Source organism: Phyllobates terribilis, unplaced genomic scaffold (genome assembly GCF_046119375.1).
Source record: "Phyllobates terribilis strain yellow unplaced genomic scaffold, ASM4611937v1 Scaffold_4__5_contigs__length_816908805, whole genome shotgun sequence".
In the NCBI taxonomy this organism is placed as follows: Eukaryota; Metazoa; Chordata; class Amphibia; order Anura; family Dendrobatidae; genus Phyllobates; species Phyllobates terribilis.
Genome location: NW_027362764.1, coordinates 174,449,366 through 174,466,933, shown reverse-complemented (window position 1 = coordinate 174,466,933; position 17,568 = coordinate 174,449,366). Strand labels below are relative to the sequence as shown.

Below are 17,568 nucleotides of genomic sequence, written 5' to 3'. Positions count from 1 at the left end.
AAGTGCTCTCTATTTGCTGATGATGTCCTAGTATATATCACTCAATCACATATATCCATCCATGCTGTTATGGCTGAAATAGATCACTTTGTTACATGGTAAAATTTTAAAATCAATGCAGCGAAGTCTGAGGCCCTCGATGTCTCCCTCCCCAAATCCATATAGGATTCCATCCAGTCCAACTTTCCCTTTGCCTGGCCCTCACAGGGTATCAAATACTTAGGAATTCCTATTCATAGAGACCTCTCCCATCTATGTTATCTTAATTTTGGGCCCTTTATTGAATAACTCCATACAGACCACGGTTGGCAAGTTAGAACTGTAAGATTCACTACGTGAATCACTGGTGTTTTGTGGAAAAGCACATGTACACTGCGTTCCAAATTATTATACAAAAAGTGTTTAGGAGTGATAAGGGAAGAATTTGTTTGTTTGTCAGTTAAACTCATTGATGGTGATGTGTGTCAGGGCTCTTTATATCACTGTAAGCAATTGCAGACACCTGTGCTAATTAGTTTGGCAGGTGTGTCCAATGAAAGGCAAGACTACTTAAGAAGGCTCTCTCACATTATTAAGCAGCCTACATTTTCTGCCAAAATGGGAAAGAAAAAGGATGTGTCGGCTGCTGAGAAGCAACAAATTGTGGAGTGTTTAGGTCAAGGCATGACTACAATCAACATTGTGCGATGATCAGGATGAAGTGTCTTGGCAATCAAGAAGTATGTAGCTGATTCACAGTACACACGTGTGCGTGCTGATAAGGGCAAATTGAGGACTCTTTCCTACAGGCAATTACGTCAGGTTGAAAGAGCAGCGGCAAAAAAGCCTTGTCATAGCAGCAGACAAGTTTTTGAAGCTGCTTGTGCCTCCAACGTCCCCCGAACAACAAGATGCAGGGTCCTTCAGAGGTTTGCAGCTGTGCATGCGCCATCCTGTCGACCTCCTCTATCCACTTCACACAAGCAGAAACGGCTCCAGTGGGCCAAACATTACATGAAGACTGATTTCAAAACTGTTTTGTTCACGGATGAGTGCCGTGCAGCGCTCGATGGTCCAGATGGATGGAGTGGAGGATGGCTGGTTGATGGACACCCCACGCAAACACGGCTACAGCGCCAACAAGGAGGAGGTGGAGTAATGTTTTGGGCTGGAATCATGGGGAGAGAGATTGTCGGCCCCTTTAGGATCCCTGAAGGCGCTAAAGATGAACTCCATAATGTATGTGGATTTTCTCAAACAGCACTTCCTGCCATGGTTCAAGAAGAAGAACCGTGTATTTCACAGCAAGATCATTTTTCTGCATGATAATGCACCATCTCATGCTGCACATAAAACATCTGCATCTCTGGCTGATATGGGCATAAAAGGGGACAAACTTATGGTGTGACCCCCATGCTCCCCTGACCTCTACCCCATTCAGAACCTTTGGAGCATCATTAAAAGGAGTGTCTATGATGGCGGGAGGCAGTTCACATCTAAGCAACAGCTCTGGGAGGGTATTCTGTCCTCATGCAAAACAATTGAAGCAGAAACCATCCAAAACCTGACAAATTCAATGGACGAGAGAGTTCAGAAGCTCCTTTCGAACAAGGGGTCCTATGTGAAAATGTAACATCACCTAGAATAAAGTTTTGAGTTGAAAACTGTTTGATTTCAGTTTCTAACAACCTGCTAATGCTTATAATTTCAAAAATGACCATTTTTTTGGTCTTTATTAAAATGAAAAGGTTGATCGAAAAGTTTGGGGGATCTAAGAGTGTGGCAACCCAGTAGTCATGATTACTTCGAATTCTGACAATATGAGGGTCATGCTGCAGGTAGTGCAGCAAGAAGGCACTTATGTGCCTTGCGCATCTCGGAGCCCCAAAATTATTTTCCGGGCTAGATGCAGCTAAAAATTATTTTTAATTTTAAATCTGGTGAAGCTTTAGTATAGATGGCCTAATAGGATCAGTGCTGCACACTGCTACAAAGCCCAAATTATTTTCCAGTCAAGATACAGATAAACATGATTAGTAATTTGAAAGCTTAAAACGGTTGGTAGGGTGATTTTAACCAATCATCAAGCTTTTACTCTCCCCAGGATGACACAGGGGTAGAAAAGTCGTTTCGGATCCATGATTTGTTCATCTTTATGAACGTGAGTCTGTCTACATTATCAGTGGAGAGCCGCGTGCGCTTATCTGTCAGCACACCACCAGCAGCGCTGAACACACGTTCAGACAGAACGCTGGCTGCGGGGCATGACAAGATCTCCAAGGCGTAAGTGGCTAGCTCCGGCCATTTATCCAGATTGGAAGCCCAAAAAGAGCAAGGGTCCAGTGACACAGTCGTGGCTTCAATGTTTACTTGGAGATACTCCTGTACCATCGTCTCTAGGCGTTGACTATGTGTCAGACTTCTTGTCTCCTGTGGCCTTGCAAAGGATGGGCTAAAAAAGTGGTGAAATGATTCCGCAAAATTGATGTTACCAGCAGATACTGTGGTTCGTTCACGGTTTGAGTGCTGAACACTTGACGGTCCCACGGTTGGCAAGTTGGAACTGTGAGATTCACTACGTGCACCACTGGTATTTTGTGGAAAAGCACATGTAAGATTCTGCAACAGTCTCTGCTGATACTCCTGCATGCGTGCATCCCTTTCTATGGCAGGAATAATTTCTGCAAATTTACTTTTGTACCGGGGATCTAACAGTGTGGCAACCCAGTAGTCAGGATTATTTCTAATTCTCACAATTCGAGGGTCATGTTGCAGGTAGTGCAGCAAGAAGGCACTCGTGTGTTGCGCATCCAGGAGCACCAAGTCCCTGTTGTGTTGGTGGCGAGGTAACAATCATGCTTCCTTCCTCTGTCCTCTCCCCCCAACCTCGCACAACAGAAATGTGATCAAGGTCTCCCTCATCTGATGAGTCTTCCATCAGTTCGTCCTCCACTTCTTCCTGGGCTCCTGCACCTTCCTCACTAGTTTGGCTGCTACCATGCGCCCTGGTAAAACCATCTCCCCCACCCTCACATGCCTGCCGCCTTGGTGCTGCCGACCGTCTGGACCTTGCAGATGTTAGCCCTTCCGCATACAACTCCTCCTCCTCTACTTCCTCCACCTCCTCTTGTGCCACCACCTGACTCCGAATTCTGTTTAACATGTGCTCCAGCATGTAAATCACCGGAATAGTCATGCTGATAATGGCATCGTCAGCACTAAACATCTTCGTCGCCATTTCAAAACTGTGCAGAAGGGTGCATAGGTCCCTGATCTGAGACCACTCCTCCAGCGTGATTTGCCCCACCTCTGAATCTCGTTGGCCCAGGCTATACGTCAGAACGTATTGCACCAGGGCTTGTCGGTGCTGCCACAGTCGCTGCAACATGTGCAGAGTTGAATTCCACTGGGTAGGCACATCGCATTTTAGCCGGTGAAGTGGCAGGCCCAACGACTTCTGTAGAGATGTAAGTCGCTGAGCTGCGGGATGCGAACGGCGGAAGTGAGCACACAGCGACCGTGCCCTCTGCAGAAGGCCATCTAGTCTGGGATAGTGGGCTAAAAATTGCTGTACAACCAGGTTCAACACGTGAGCCATACATTGCCCCGGCGAAGGGCCGCACCCAGGTTTGCAGCATTGTCGCACACGGCCTTCCCTGGTTTCAGGTCCAGTGGAGACAACCATTCATGAAATTGGTTCTCCAGAGCTGACCACAACTCCTCAGCTGTGTGACTCACATTTCCCAGACATTTCAATGTAAAAACCGCCTGATGACGTTGAGCCCTACTGCCAGCATAGTAAGGAGGTGTGCAGGATCCCTTCTGCGCAGTTAGAAAGCTTGTGGCATGACCAGACAGGCTTTGGGTGCAGGTGGAAGACCGAGAGGAGGTTGAGGAAGCAGAAGCAGTGGTGGAACTTTGACATAAAGAGGATTGACGCACAACTCGTGGGGACGGCAAGACTTGGACAGCAGCCCCTTGTCCTGCTGTCACCATAGTTACCCAGTGCCCAGTCAGCGACATGTAACGCCCCTGTCCATGCCTACTCGTCCAAGTGTCTGTGGTGAAATGCACCCTGTCACACACAGAGTTTCTCAAAGAAGCGGTGATGTTGTGTGCGACATGCTGGTGGAGCGCAGGCACACCTTTCTTTGAGAAGTAGTGCCGACTGGGCATCTGGTACTGGGGCACTGCGACGGACATAAGGTCTCGAAAATCCTCTGTGTCCATCAGGCGGAAAGGCAGCATTTCTGTAGCCAAGAGCTTGCAGATGGTGAAATTCAACCTCTTAGCTTTCTCATGGCTAGGAGGAAATGGTCTTTTACTTGTCCACATCTGAGGGACCGAGGGCTGGCTATTGTGCTTAGACGGGGTTGATAAGGGTGTCCCCGGCAAACTGCCGGTCTGTGAGGAAGATGCAGGCGGACATGTTAGGTTGCCTTGATCCAAAGGTGGTGCTATCGATGTCGGACAGCGCTCAAGACCAGCTGGTGTTACCACCTCCAAAGAAAATGATGACCTGCCAATCACGCTGGCTGTTGCGGGTAAAGAGGTGGCAGGTCTGCGCCCCAAAACAGGTGTGACTGCTGTCCCCCCAGTCACAGAGGATGAAGAGGCCGCGGATGCACAAGATATGGCAGACGGTGGTTGGCCCGGCCGGCTAGACCGCATTGTAGCACACTGAGCTTCCCACTGCAACTTATGCTTCATGTCCATGTGCCGGTTCATGCATGAAGTACTCAAACTATGTATTTTTTGGCCTCTACTTAGCTTTTGCTGACAAATGTTACAGATAACACGAGTTGGGTCATCTTTATCGATCTGAAAAAATGCCCAGGCTATGCAAGGCTTAGCACCCATGCGACCTGAAGAGCCACCACGACTTGTGGTGAGAGGCAGAGTTGTGTTTGAGGATGCAGTTGTTGACGTGCTTCCAGTACTACGTCTCTGTCCAGGAAGGCGCAACCTGACCTCGTCGTCACTAGCATCTTCCTCCACCTCCTCTGCTGACCTCATCTCTTGGCTGACTGTGGGTTGACAGTAAGTGGGATCTCCGACCTCATCATCATCACCCTGTGCGTTATCACACCCGTCGTCCTCAGAGCCAACCTGTTCCTGCCCTGACAAAAAACTAAAGTTGTCGCTCCAATCAGGTATTTGAGTCTTATCATCGTCTTCCTCATTGTCTCCACCAACAGGAGTTACAGTTTGGGAATGAGGGTCTACATTATGGTCAGAACCTTCTGCGTCTGGTCCTGGATCCGACTCATAAAGATTCTGGGCATCAGTGCAGATCATTTCCTCGTCTGGATTCACAGAAGCGCTGGAGTCGACCTCTGATTCCCAGGCTATAGTATGAGTAAACAGCTCTGCAGACTCAACCATCTGTTCTACCTCATACTCAGACGGGCAGCTGGAGATTTGGTAGCTGTGAGGAAGCAAGTGCGATTGGGGTGACTCCTTTGAGGACTGGAGTATTTGTGATGTTGAAGTTGATGTGGAGGAGAGCCCACTTAAAGGAGCACTTGATATCCGTTGAAGCACCTGCTGTTTTTGTGCCTCATCTGGAATTTGTAGCGATTGGCGTGGCCGTAAGAAAGGGATCTTATCACATTGTCCGCTAAAAGAAGTAGACATTTTAGTTTGGCTGGAAGATGGTCTTTCTTCTGCACCTACCCCACGGACACAACCTTTTTTCCCCTTCCCAACACGCCTATTCCCCTTTCCACCAGCAGCAGGCCTTTTTCCACTCATTTTGGTGGTTAACTAATTCACAACTCTGGAGTTGTTTGCACAAAAAAACAATGGATGGTAACCGAGCAGAGCTGAGTGGCCAAACTGTGGTATTAGGCCAAAACTATTGGCTGGGTTAGATGCAGAAAAAAATTATTTTTAATTTGCAACCTGATGGAGGTCAGTATAGATGGACTAATAGACCAAGTCCCACACACCGCTAGAAGCCCAAATATTTTTTCAGAGCTAGATGCAGAAAATTTTTTTATTCAATTTGCAACCTGATGGAGGTCAGTATAGATGGACTAATAGACCAAGTCCCACACACTGCTAGAAGCCCAAATATTTTTTCAGAGCTAGATGCAGAAAAAAATTATTTTTAATTTGCAACCTGATGGAGGTCAGTATAGATGGACTAATAGACCAAGTCCCACACACTGCTAGAAGCCCAAATATTTTTTCAGAGCTAGATGCAGAAAAAAAATATTTTTAATTTGCAACCTGATGGAGGTCAGTATAGATGGACTAATAGAACAAGTCCCACACGCTGCTAGAAGCCCAAATATTTTTTCAGAGATAAATGAAGAAAAAAATTATTTTTAATTTGCAACCCAATGGAGGTCAGTATAGATGGACTAATAGACCAAGTCCCACACACTGCTAGAAGCCCAAATATTTTTTCAGAGCTAGATGCAGAAAAAAATTATTTTTAATTTGCAACCTGATGGAGGTCAGTATAGATGGACTAATAGACCAAGTCCCACACGCCGCTAGAAGCCCAAATATTTTTTCAGAGCTAGATGCAGAAAAAAATTATATTCAATTTGCAACCTGCTGGAGGTCAGTATAGAAGGACTAATAGAACAAGTCCCACACACTGCTAGAAGCCCAAATATTTTTTCAGAGCTAAATGAAGAAAAAAATTATTTTTAATTTGCAACCTGATGGAGGTCAGTATAGATGGACTAATAGACCAAGTCCCACACACCGCTAGAAGCCCAAATATTTTTTCAGAGCTAGATGCAGAAAATTTTTTTATTCAATTTGCAACCTGATGGAGGTCAGTATAGATGGACTAATAGACCAAGTCCCACACACTGCTAGAAGCCCAAATATTTTTTCAGAGCTAGATGCAGAAAAAAATTATTTTTAATTTGCAACCTGATGGAGGTCAGTATAGATGGACTAATAGACCAAGTCCCACACACTGCTAGAAGCCCAAATATTTTTTCAGAGCTAGATGCAGAAAAAAATTATTTTTAATTTGCAACCTGATGGAGGTCAGTATAGATGGACTAATAGAACAAGTCCCACACGCTGCTAGAAGCCCAAATATTTTTTCAGAGATAAATGAAGAAAAAAATTATTTTTAATTTGCAACCTGATGGAGGTCAGTATAGATGGACTAATAGACCAAGTCCCACACACTGCTAGAAGCCCAAATATTTTTTCAGAGCTAGATGCAGAAAAAAATTATTTTTAATTTGCAACCTGATGGAGGTCAGTATAGATGGACTAATAGACCAAGTCCCACACACCGCTAGAAGCCCAAATATTTTTTCAGAGCTAGATGCAGAAAAAAATTATATTCAATTTGCAACCTGCTGGAGGTCAGTATAGAAGGACTAATAGAACAAGTCCCACACACTGCTAGAAGCCCAAATATTTTTTCAGAGCTAAATGAAGAAAAAAATTATTTTTAATTTGCAACCTGATGGAGGTCAGTATAGATGGACTAATAGACCAAGTCCCACACACTGCTAGAAGCCCAAATATTTTTTCAGAGCTAGATGCAGAAAAAAATTATATTCAGTTTGCAACCTGATGGAGGTCAGTATAGATGGACTAATAGAATGATGCTATGCCCAAAAGATTTTACTTCACTAGGTGCAGTAAAAAAATTGGTATTCTATACACAGGTGGTATATCTTGCAACACAGATAGGCTACTCCACTGACTAACACACTCTGCAATAGGCCAAAAAGGATTAGCTTTGCTAGATTCAGCCAAATGCTGTGAAAAAAACTTGCACAGCACTGGCACAGACCTGCCTGGCAAAAACTGATAGGAACTGATGTAACCTAGTCCTGAAAAGGACTCCAATTACAATTAGTCTTTACTCCCACAATCTATCTATTTAAGAGCACAGACCTGCCTGATAAAAGTCGTAGGAAATGCTGTAACCTAGTCCTTAAAAGGACTGCAATCACAACTATTCCCTACTCCCAAGCTATCTGTAGATTTGTGTGAAAATTGGCTTGAAATTAACAAGGTATAGCGCACACAGCAACAGCGGTGCCGTCTAACACGCAGCTGCAGCAGTGAGAAAATGGTGGCGACGGGGAAAATGGCTTGGTCTTATAGGGCAAGGACATGTGACATACACTGCCAATCACACATGCCCTTGCTTGTGTGAAAAAAAGCACTTCGCTCCGTGTGTGCGCTGCTGATAGGCTGACAGATTGCACCTCCCCACTGTAAATGCGGGAAAGAGAAAAAAAAAATGGAGATCTTCATTGTTCCTGCAGAGATCCATCCCCTGCCCCTCCCCCCGCCCCGCTGTACACTCAAACTGCGTATTAACATTAATTTTCATCATTACTGAGAAAAAATCCAGTTATGATTTTGGTGCACGAACAGTTATCGAACATAACCTCGAACAGCCGAATTTTTCTCAAATTGTTCGTGTTCGCCGACCGGCTCGAACACCGCCCAAAACAGCTCGAATTTGAGATTGGCGAACAGTTCGAGTAGAACAACGCTCATCTCTACTGATGACCTTCATGCCTATCATTGATCCTTCTATGAATGCCGGCCCTTAGGAGATCATGTTTTTTGCTATAGCACAAGCGATCAGATGATCGTAGCTTCAAGTCCCCTAAGGGGACTATTAAATACAATGTAAATTGAAAAAAAAGTTTTTAAAAATGTGAAAAAAATAAAGAAAAGCACAAAAATTCAAATCACCCCCCCTTTTGACCCATTGAAAATAAACAGTAAAAAAAATACGCATTATTGGTATTGCTGCATTTATAAATGTCCGGATCTTTAAAAATATAAAATAAATTAATACGATAAATGGCGTAACGGAAAAAAAACCGCCAATTTTGGGCTAATACAACATTGCAATAAAAGGAGATCAAAACATCATATTTATCCCAAAATAGTATCAGTAAAAATGTCAGCTCAGGGTGCAAAAAATAAGTCCTCACCCAACCCTATATCCCAAAAAATGAAATCGTTACAGTCTCGTAAAAATTGTGACATGAGCAAAAAAAAAATTATACATTTTCAAAAAAACTTTCACCACTTACCGGTAAATAAAAAAATATTATACATGCTTGGTATCAACGTAGTCATACTGACCTGGAGAATCCTATTGCCAGCTCGGTTTTAACATATAGTGAACATGGTAAATAAAAAAAACAAAAAACAATTGTGGAATTGCACTTTTTTTGCAATTTCAACACACTAGGATTTTTTTTCCACTTTCCAGTGCATCGCATGATAATATGAATGAAGTCATTCAAAAGTCCAACTAGTCCCACAAAAAACAAACCCTCATATGGCTATTTGACCTGAAAAATAAAAAAAAGTTATGGCTCTTGGAAGATAAGGAAGAAAAAATAAAAACAGAAAATCACTGCTTAGTGAAGGGGTTAATGTCTGATTTATTAATATGTGTAAGTTTTGGGTTGATTCTTTCTTCAATGTTACAATGCCTGGGTCTTAAACCTGTCATGCACATACCATAAAGAGGTATATGTCGTGCTTGCACCATGTTAATGCTGTACTTTTGATTTATAATTATAGGCTTGACGTTACTTTAATGTAATTTATTTTAGTAGGGGTCATTGACTTTGCAGTCGTGTAGAACGTTTCCTGTTGTTAGGATTTTTTATTTTGTGATTATTTGAAAGTAAGTCCTTATACCGCAGCAGTTTAGAAAAATGCTAATAATTCTTCTGAAGTATGGAAACAATATTTATACTTCACATATTTCAGGCTGATTTATCATTGTAAAATATCAAGATGGTGGTGCATTCATCTCTTCTTTTCTTTTTGAAAGCTTTTTTTTAAAATACACCTCTTTGTGCAAAATGATTATAGAGTAAAATGACAATTTTGACTGTTTTAATAAATTTGAATTGCATGATTAATTTCGTATATGGCATATAGAACAGAAATGCTCAAGGTTGCAGTAAACATGGTTTTCTACAAGGTGAGCCTCTTAAAGTAAAGGGAAAATATAGGTACATTATAAGGTCAAGGTGGTCTTGTTAGAAGGGAGGTTTTTGGGGGGAGAAACAGCATAATAGTACATGAAAATTGTATTTGATTAGTCAATTGGAATTTTTGGAAGTATCATGATTTTTATTTCTCTTTTTGAATTTACAGAAAAATCCAAGACCAATGAGTTATCAGTTCCATCAAAATCTAGACTACTATAGAGCACGGGGACTTGATTTGATGAACAGGTCACGGTCAGTATCTCTGTCTATAACTGATTTACAGTTATCGTATAATATAGTTAAAGAAGTTGTCCTTTACTTGGCAATCCCTTCTCATATCCAACGTTTGTCCCAGATAAAATCAAAAAGCCTATACTCACCACCCGTGCCGATGCTGTTCCAGCGGTGTCTGCACTCGCGGTCCCGGGGCTGTGATGTGGTGGAAGGACACGTGGTGCCCGGCGCCCAATCAGCTCTGCCGTCACTGTCCCCGCCTTCTGACAAATTGAACATCACAAGGAAGTCCGTTCTGCGGTTGATCTCTCACTTCCTCTTGATTCATCTTCTTCCTCTTGATTCGTCTTCGCCCTGTTCGATTTGTACGAAGGCGGAGACAGTGAAGCTAGCGCTGATTGGGCACAGGGCTCACGTGTTATAACAAATAAATTAATCAGAAGCAGAAGTGTGCATATAGAGATACAGGATCACCAAATAACAATCAATAAAGTTTATTTATAACATATTAGAGCAGAAACAACACTACAGAATTAAAAACATTTAAAACCAGATAGACTGGGACATGTTCATCCAGAGAGTCCATATAAGGGCTCCTGTCTACCTTTCCACCAAAGTACTCAAGAATGTATCAAAAACATTATATCAAATATACACGAGTGTAACAGTGGGGAAGGGCGTATCCTTCCCTTGGCACTGAGATAGTTAAAGGAAGTGTTCCTGAAGTCAGACCTCTCTGAACTGTTGGTAGACCAAGCTAAGGGGTTAGCCTTAGTGGTCCAGTCAGTAGAGTAGAGGGGGAACTTAGTGCCCTGATCAAGCCTTGAGTGATATAGAGCTTGTTCCTGGCATAATTCCTTGTGGGCTGCAGTACCTGTAAACGGCCACAAGATGCCACTGTCCTGGGTGCAGATGTCAGGTTGAGTCTGCTAGCAGTGTTACAGACAGTGATGAGTTAATGCTGTGTGATGACAGCTCACTGAGGGTGGGCACATTAGGAAAATCTCTGTTTAGTTTCTAGAATCAGGAAGTGATTCTTCAGTAAGAGATAGGACAGTGAATTGTACGGGCAGCTAATATATGTGGCTGCTAGGGTAGACGGGAGCTCCATACCCTCAGACAGTGGGATCACCAGTGTGAAAGTCTCCCTACGCAAGAGCAAGAGTCCTGTTAGCTGGCCTGAGAAACTCATCAAAGGTAGTGAGGACCCGGGGCACTTCTAGTCTGCAGGAAGCAGAGGAAGATAAATAGGACTCCAGGCTAAGACGTGGGGGAGAGATATCGGATCCAGATCACTGTTGGTATTTCAGAAGAGTCTCTTGGGCCAGAGATTAGAGTCACAGAGATGCTTCACTTAAAGAGGGAATCAGGGCTGAAGGAGTTACCAGCGCCTGTGAGAGAGATGATAACCTGTCGGGCCTTATCCATTATATCTGCCTGTAAATATTGTACATATTCCTCTTCCCCAAGTAAAGTTCAAGTTCTGGTTAAGAACCTCGTGTCCTCTGAATTTATTGCTGCCCTGGTCCCAGAAGAGAAATGCCTGGAGACAGCCGCGATCGGATGGTTTGAAGTAAGTGGAGAGCCCCACATACACAGCCACACATCAGAGGGAGGACACGTATTGTCTGTAGGGTGCCAGAGCGAGAGTGGGCTACAGCTCGCCCACGACTACCTCGCTGGGGCACCTTACATTTGGCATAGTCAGCAGGATGCGAGCTCCTCGCATGAAGAAAGCGGGGAAGAGCCGACGCAGAACACTGAGGAGAAAGTGTTGGAAGGCATGCGGCCCAAGATGGTGGCCCGAAGCATGGATTCCAAGATGGTGACAATGGCGGTAAAGTCTGGGAGAAGAACCGCCTATTGTGGGAGTGGACGGCGCCGGAGAGCGCGAAAAGATGTCCAGCCCCTACGAGTTCCGGCCCAAAGAAGGATGGGCCCAGCAGTGAAGATGCGTCCCAGGATGGGACGTTCAGTGAGGAAGAGGGCGCGGCGTAAAGTGAAGTCCGGCCCCCGTGAGTATCAGCGCGCACAGAGAAGGGGCGCGGCTGAAGGCGGAGCTGCTGAGAGTGACGAGTGACTCGGCGGTCGCGTCAGAAAGCCGGCCCAGGAAGAGGAGGAGTTGGACGTGCAGGACGCGCGTCACTGGTAAGCGACCAGCGCCATTTTCCGTCCAGCACACGAGAGGAAGGAGGTGCTGCGGTGGATGCTCTGCGAAGATGGCAACCGGAGGATCGGATGACCTGTCTGGAATGCGCGCCGAGGAAGAGATGCTAGAGCTGAGTACTCCAGGGGCTGCAAGCGAGAGTCGCTCGCTCGCGGATGCCGCCCGTGAGTCTTTACCCCCAGTGGCTGTAAAGTGGTCCACTAGGCCCGATCCGGAACTGGGCCTGCTTATCCATGAGGTCCGCATGTGGTGCTGGAGCCGGATGCCGGAAGACCCGTCCCCCTCGGCCGAGGGTGGAGAACATTCTGGTGGGGTCGGAGCAACAGCTGCATCGGAGCCTGACGGAGGTGAGCAGCCTATACCCCAGCGGCCGGTTTCGCCTGAGGCGCCTGCCGCTACAGCTTCCACGGCGACAGGGGCCCCTAGGCCTGAAAGGGGTGGTGCGGAGGCGGAGGCGAGGCCTCCCAGGAAGAGGGCCCCGCAAGAGAGTTTCTGGCAGCTGGCAGTGGAGGCCATCGACACCCCTTCGGCAAAACGTTACGCCGAGCTCGGGAGTCTGAGGTGGACTACCCGCAACCCCCCGATGACGCCACGAGAGAAGCGGCGATGGACCGACACCTTCCTCAGAGGCTGGCTGGAAGGGTCCAACGCGGCACGGAGAGAGTCGGTGGAGGACTCCCAGACTCGGGGACGAGTCGTTGAGTTTCACATCCGTGAGGGGTACGGATTCCTGGAGGAGGAGTGGATCGGGCACGAGATGTTCGTTACTCGGGAGGTTATCAAACGCGACTACTTGCCTGACTTTCTCCACAATCTACGTGTGGGGGACATAGTCCACTTCGTAAAATGCGAATGTTCCAGGGGGTGGTATGCGGCTGCGCTCACCCGTCCATACAAGTGGGAGGATGTCCTTGAGAAGGACAGGGAAGTCTTCCAGCGAAGGGCCAAGAGGGAGGCTAAGCAGCGCTGGGCTAGGGAAGCCCCAAAAGGCTTTCTGTCCCCACCTAAGGCCAGTGCTATGCCAGCAGAGGAGCCTAGGAGGCGGCAGTGGGGAGAAATTGTAAGCGACGAGGAGGAGGATGTCGCAAGCGACAAGGAAGCTGATTTCCTTAGTGAGGTGCCAGAGAAGGAGTCGGCACCACAACACCCAGGAGGGGCTGAGGCAGTTGAGCAAGGGACTGCCAGAGAGACTCAGGCTGGTGCCAGTCAGGAGGTTCATCATTTTTCTGTGACCAGCTACGGCCCTACTCAGGTCGGCTGTGGCAGTGCTACGTCCTCGGACGAGGACCCCGGGCCTAGCAGATACCCCGATCATCCGTGGAAATGGAGGAAGCCACCCTCGTCTGCAGCATGGGCCGCCTTCATGAAGGAGCGACGGGAGGCCCGGAAGAAGTTAGTAGGCTAAAAGGTCCGTTGACCTTTCACCTCTTCTCCTACTAGGACCCACCGAAATGTGGTCCTGTTCCTGGGACTGTTTCCCAATGGGGGCGGAGTGCCCCATGTTGAAATAAGTTAAAAAGAATATATATATGGAGGACTGTTCCCCTACCTCCCAGGCCAGGAAGGCCTTAAGCAGCACCAAAGTTGTGTGCCCAGGAGAGCTGCTCTTTTTGTTTTTACTTTTTATTTTTCTTTTGTTGCGCTTGTTGCGCCTTTTTCTGCTGGAATTTAAAATGCTGAGGCACACCTTGAGGATGGATATCCTCCAAATCTAAAAGACTTGCGGCCTAGCGGGAAGAACCGGTGACCCCCGCTAGGGCCAAGAAGAAAGAGACTCACAGGGTGTTACCTGTGACTGTGTGCCTCAGAATGCAGCCCTTGAAGGAGATTGGGGGTTATTGAGGTGTTGGCCTGTCTTAAAAATATTGACATGGACACTGTGTTTCCAGGGTCCTTAACAAGAAGGACCGGTACTCCCGAGAAAGTTTTGAAAAGTTGATAATGGACTGTCCTGAGCTGCTGTTCCGGGGCCCTTAACCGAGAAGGGCCGGTCTCCCATTCAAGAAGACGTTTTTCAGGACCAGTCGTTTACTAAAATGTTTTAGTAAATCTAGTAAAGTGATATAATGTCATAGCTGCTGATCTGTGTTGATTGTTTAATGTGGTCAGGGATGACCAACATTAAAGTGTCGGGGAATGTAACAGTGGGGAAGGGCGTAGCCTTCCCTTGGCACTGAGATAGTTAAAGGAAGTGTTCCTGAAGTCAGACCTCTCTGAACTGTTGGTAGACCAAGCTAAGGGGTTAGCCTTAGTGGTCCAGTCAGTAGAGTAGAGGGGGAACTTAGTGCCCTGATCAAGCCTTGAGTGATATAGAGCTTGTTCCTGGCATAATTCCTTTTGGGCTGCAGTACCTGTAAACAGCCACAAGATGCCACTGTCCTGGGTGCAGATGTCAGGTTGAGTCTGCTAGCAGTGTTACAGACAGTGATGAGTTAATGCTGTGTGATGACAGCTCACTGAGGGTGGGCACATTAGGAAAATCTCTGTTTAGTTTCTAGAATCAGGAAGTGATTCTTCAGTAAGAGATAGGACAGTGAATTGTACGGGCAGCTATTATATGTGGCTGCTAGGGTAGACGGGAGCTCCATACCCTCAGACAGTGGGATCACCAGTGTGAAAGTCTCCCTACGCAAGAGCAAGAGTCCTGTTAGCCGGCCGGAGAAACTCATCAAAGGTAGTGAGGACCCGGGGCACTTCTAGTCTGCAGGAAGCAGAGGAAGATAAATAGGACTCCAGGCTAAGACGTGGGGGAGAGATATCGGATCCAGATCACTGTTGGTATTTCAGAAGAGTCTCTTGGGCCAGAGATTAGAGTCACAGAGATGCTTCACTTAAAGAGGGAACCAGGGCTGAAGGAGTTACCAGCGCCTGTGAGAGAGATGATAACCTGTCGGGCCTTATCCATTATATCTGCCTGTAAATATTGTACATATTCCTCTTCCCCAAGTAAAGTTCAAGTTCTGGTTAAGAACCTCGTGTCCTCTGAATTTATTGCTGCCCTGGTCCCAGAAGAGAATTGCCTGGAGACAGCCGCGATCGGATGGTTTGAAGTAAGTGGAGAGCCCCACATACACAGCCACACATCAGAGGGAGGACACGTATTGTCTGTAGGGTGCCAGAGCGAGAGTGGGCTACAGCTCGCCCACGACTACCTCGCTGGGGCACCTTACACGAGCACGCAAAAGATACTCGGTAAGCACCCGAGCATGCTCGGTTACATGGTTAAACGAGCACGCTCGCTCATCACTATTTGTCACCTATCTATCTGATAAGTGATAAATGTATGATCACTTGGTACTGGCATGCTGCTAGAATAGGAGTTACACAACCACAGTGAGGAGGAGTTTGAATGGGGTGGCAGATGACGATCCTGTGGATAGACGGTGAATGTATTTTGTGGCAATCGGTCAACAGGTTTTGATATTTAAAGCAGCATGATGTAGGGACATAAACCCCGATTCCGGTAATGTATCACGTACTAAGCTGTGTATTGTTATTTCAATAAAGTAAGTGGTTTATCAGATCAGCAGGAGATTATCACTAGAAGACTAGTTGTCTTGTGCCAAGTAGTCCTGCTTGCTTTCAATATGCGCAGTATAACCATCAATTGTCACTTTTTTCTTTTCTAGTGTGAACACCAAACCTGCTCCCCTCAATATAAACAAAGTGTCTAGCAGTATACTTAACTTTGGACGGAAGTTAATGGGGCCAAACATCCCTACTGGGGGGTCTATGAACCCTATGACTTCACCATCAAGCGCCAACACAAGCCATGGTGCTGTGAGTGCTAGTTTTACAGCAGCTATGCCAACTCAAACAATCATGGAGCCATCTACTCATCAAGCCTCAACATCCCAACACATGCAACAAAATCAGCGCATGATGAAATCGGAGAGCATGCCGGTGCAGCTTAACAAAGGTAATCAGATTTAAAAAAACAACAACTTTCCTTATTGATGTTATTGAAAAATACGAAAACCTGGCATGAAATGAAGAAAAAAAAACGTAAAGACTTCAGTATATCCAACAATTGTTAATTGGTCCACTATGTCTCGGTTTCGCATAGGGTAAACACAACCTGTCATGAGATTCATACTGCTCGAATTAAGTTATTTCAGCCATGTATATCTTACGATATTACGCTACAGCGTTTCCAAGAAAACGTAATCTGAAAAGCAGGCTGGGGACTATGTGTTAAAATTAGTCCAAGAGGCGGGTCCCTGTTGGATTCCCCGCCACCTCACTCTCCAAGACTGACAGGTCTTTTCCTATGTTTGGTTATGGAGAACCCTGTCACTCTAGAGGAGTGGTGCGAGAGTAAGCAACCAGGGACTTGCCTTGGACTAGTCATCTGAGACATAGAGTCCCCAGCCGGCTTTTCAAAGTATGTTTTCTCTGAGACGCCACAGAGTGACACATATATGGCTGCAATAATAGAGAGCCCCGGAGGAAGCGTTAGCGAAACTGCGTTGAGTTGAAAGACCGTCACTTCACTCTTTCCTCCTCTGGTTTTCTATTCCTCTTGCTAGGTAATGTACCTATTATTTTTATGGACCATCTATAGGCTGTTATCTATCTAGATACTATGGGCTGTATTACATCAATTTTACATATCAGGGGAAATGTATTGCTTGTCTGATATCCATTCATTTGCACTGATCACTTTATTTATATTATTATATAAAGCAATATATCCTTGACTATGGTGACATATTAATGTGGATAATATAGGTTGTACTCTTTTCTATATGCCTTCATGTAATACCATTATATCTATAACATCATCTTGACATCTCTATGGCCATTACTTATTGACCTGGCTATACTATCTGACCATCTGGAATTTAGCTGTATTGGTGCCTCCCCTTTGTTGGAGTATTTTCTTCCCCTGTTTTTTAATCTTTGTATGTTGTTTTAATTTTTTTGATTCAATAAATATTTCATGTTAATTCTCTAGATTGTCTTTAATCCTGTAGCCATGTTTGAGCTGTTAGGGATCTCATGTATATGATATACTGTATATAAAGTTTCTAGCTACTAATTACCTTATTTGGGACATATGTGATTAATAATGGAGACAGTGCCTGATCCATGCTGCTCATGGTTTGGATGACATGAATATACTGTCAAGTTTCCTTTAAATAAAAAAAAACATCAGAGAAGCTTTTAATGTAAAGATATACAGTTAGGTCCATATATATTTTGACAGAGACAACATTTTTC

General features: G+C 45.4%; 1 protein-coding gene across 6 annotated transcripts in view; it reads left to right on the top strand.

Moving 5' to 3' along the window:
• The window catches only part of TBC1D5 (TBC1 domain family member 5), a 741,959-nt gene that overhangs the window by 577,197 nt on the left and 147,194 nt on the right, over positions 1-17,568 (top strand). For all 6 annotated transcript variants that reach the window (XM_073677953.1, XM_073677948.1, XM_073677951.1 and 3 more), the window contains 2 exons: positions 10,111-10,196; positions 15,975-16,264. In XM_073677953.1, coding sequence (XP_073534054.1) covers positions 10,111-10,196; positions 15,975-16,264 — 376 coding nt within the window. The remainder of the gene's footprint in view (positions 1-10,110; positions 10,197-15,974; positions 16,265-17,568) is intronic.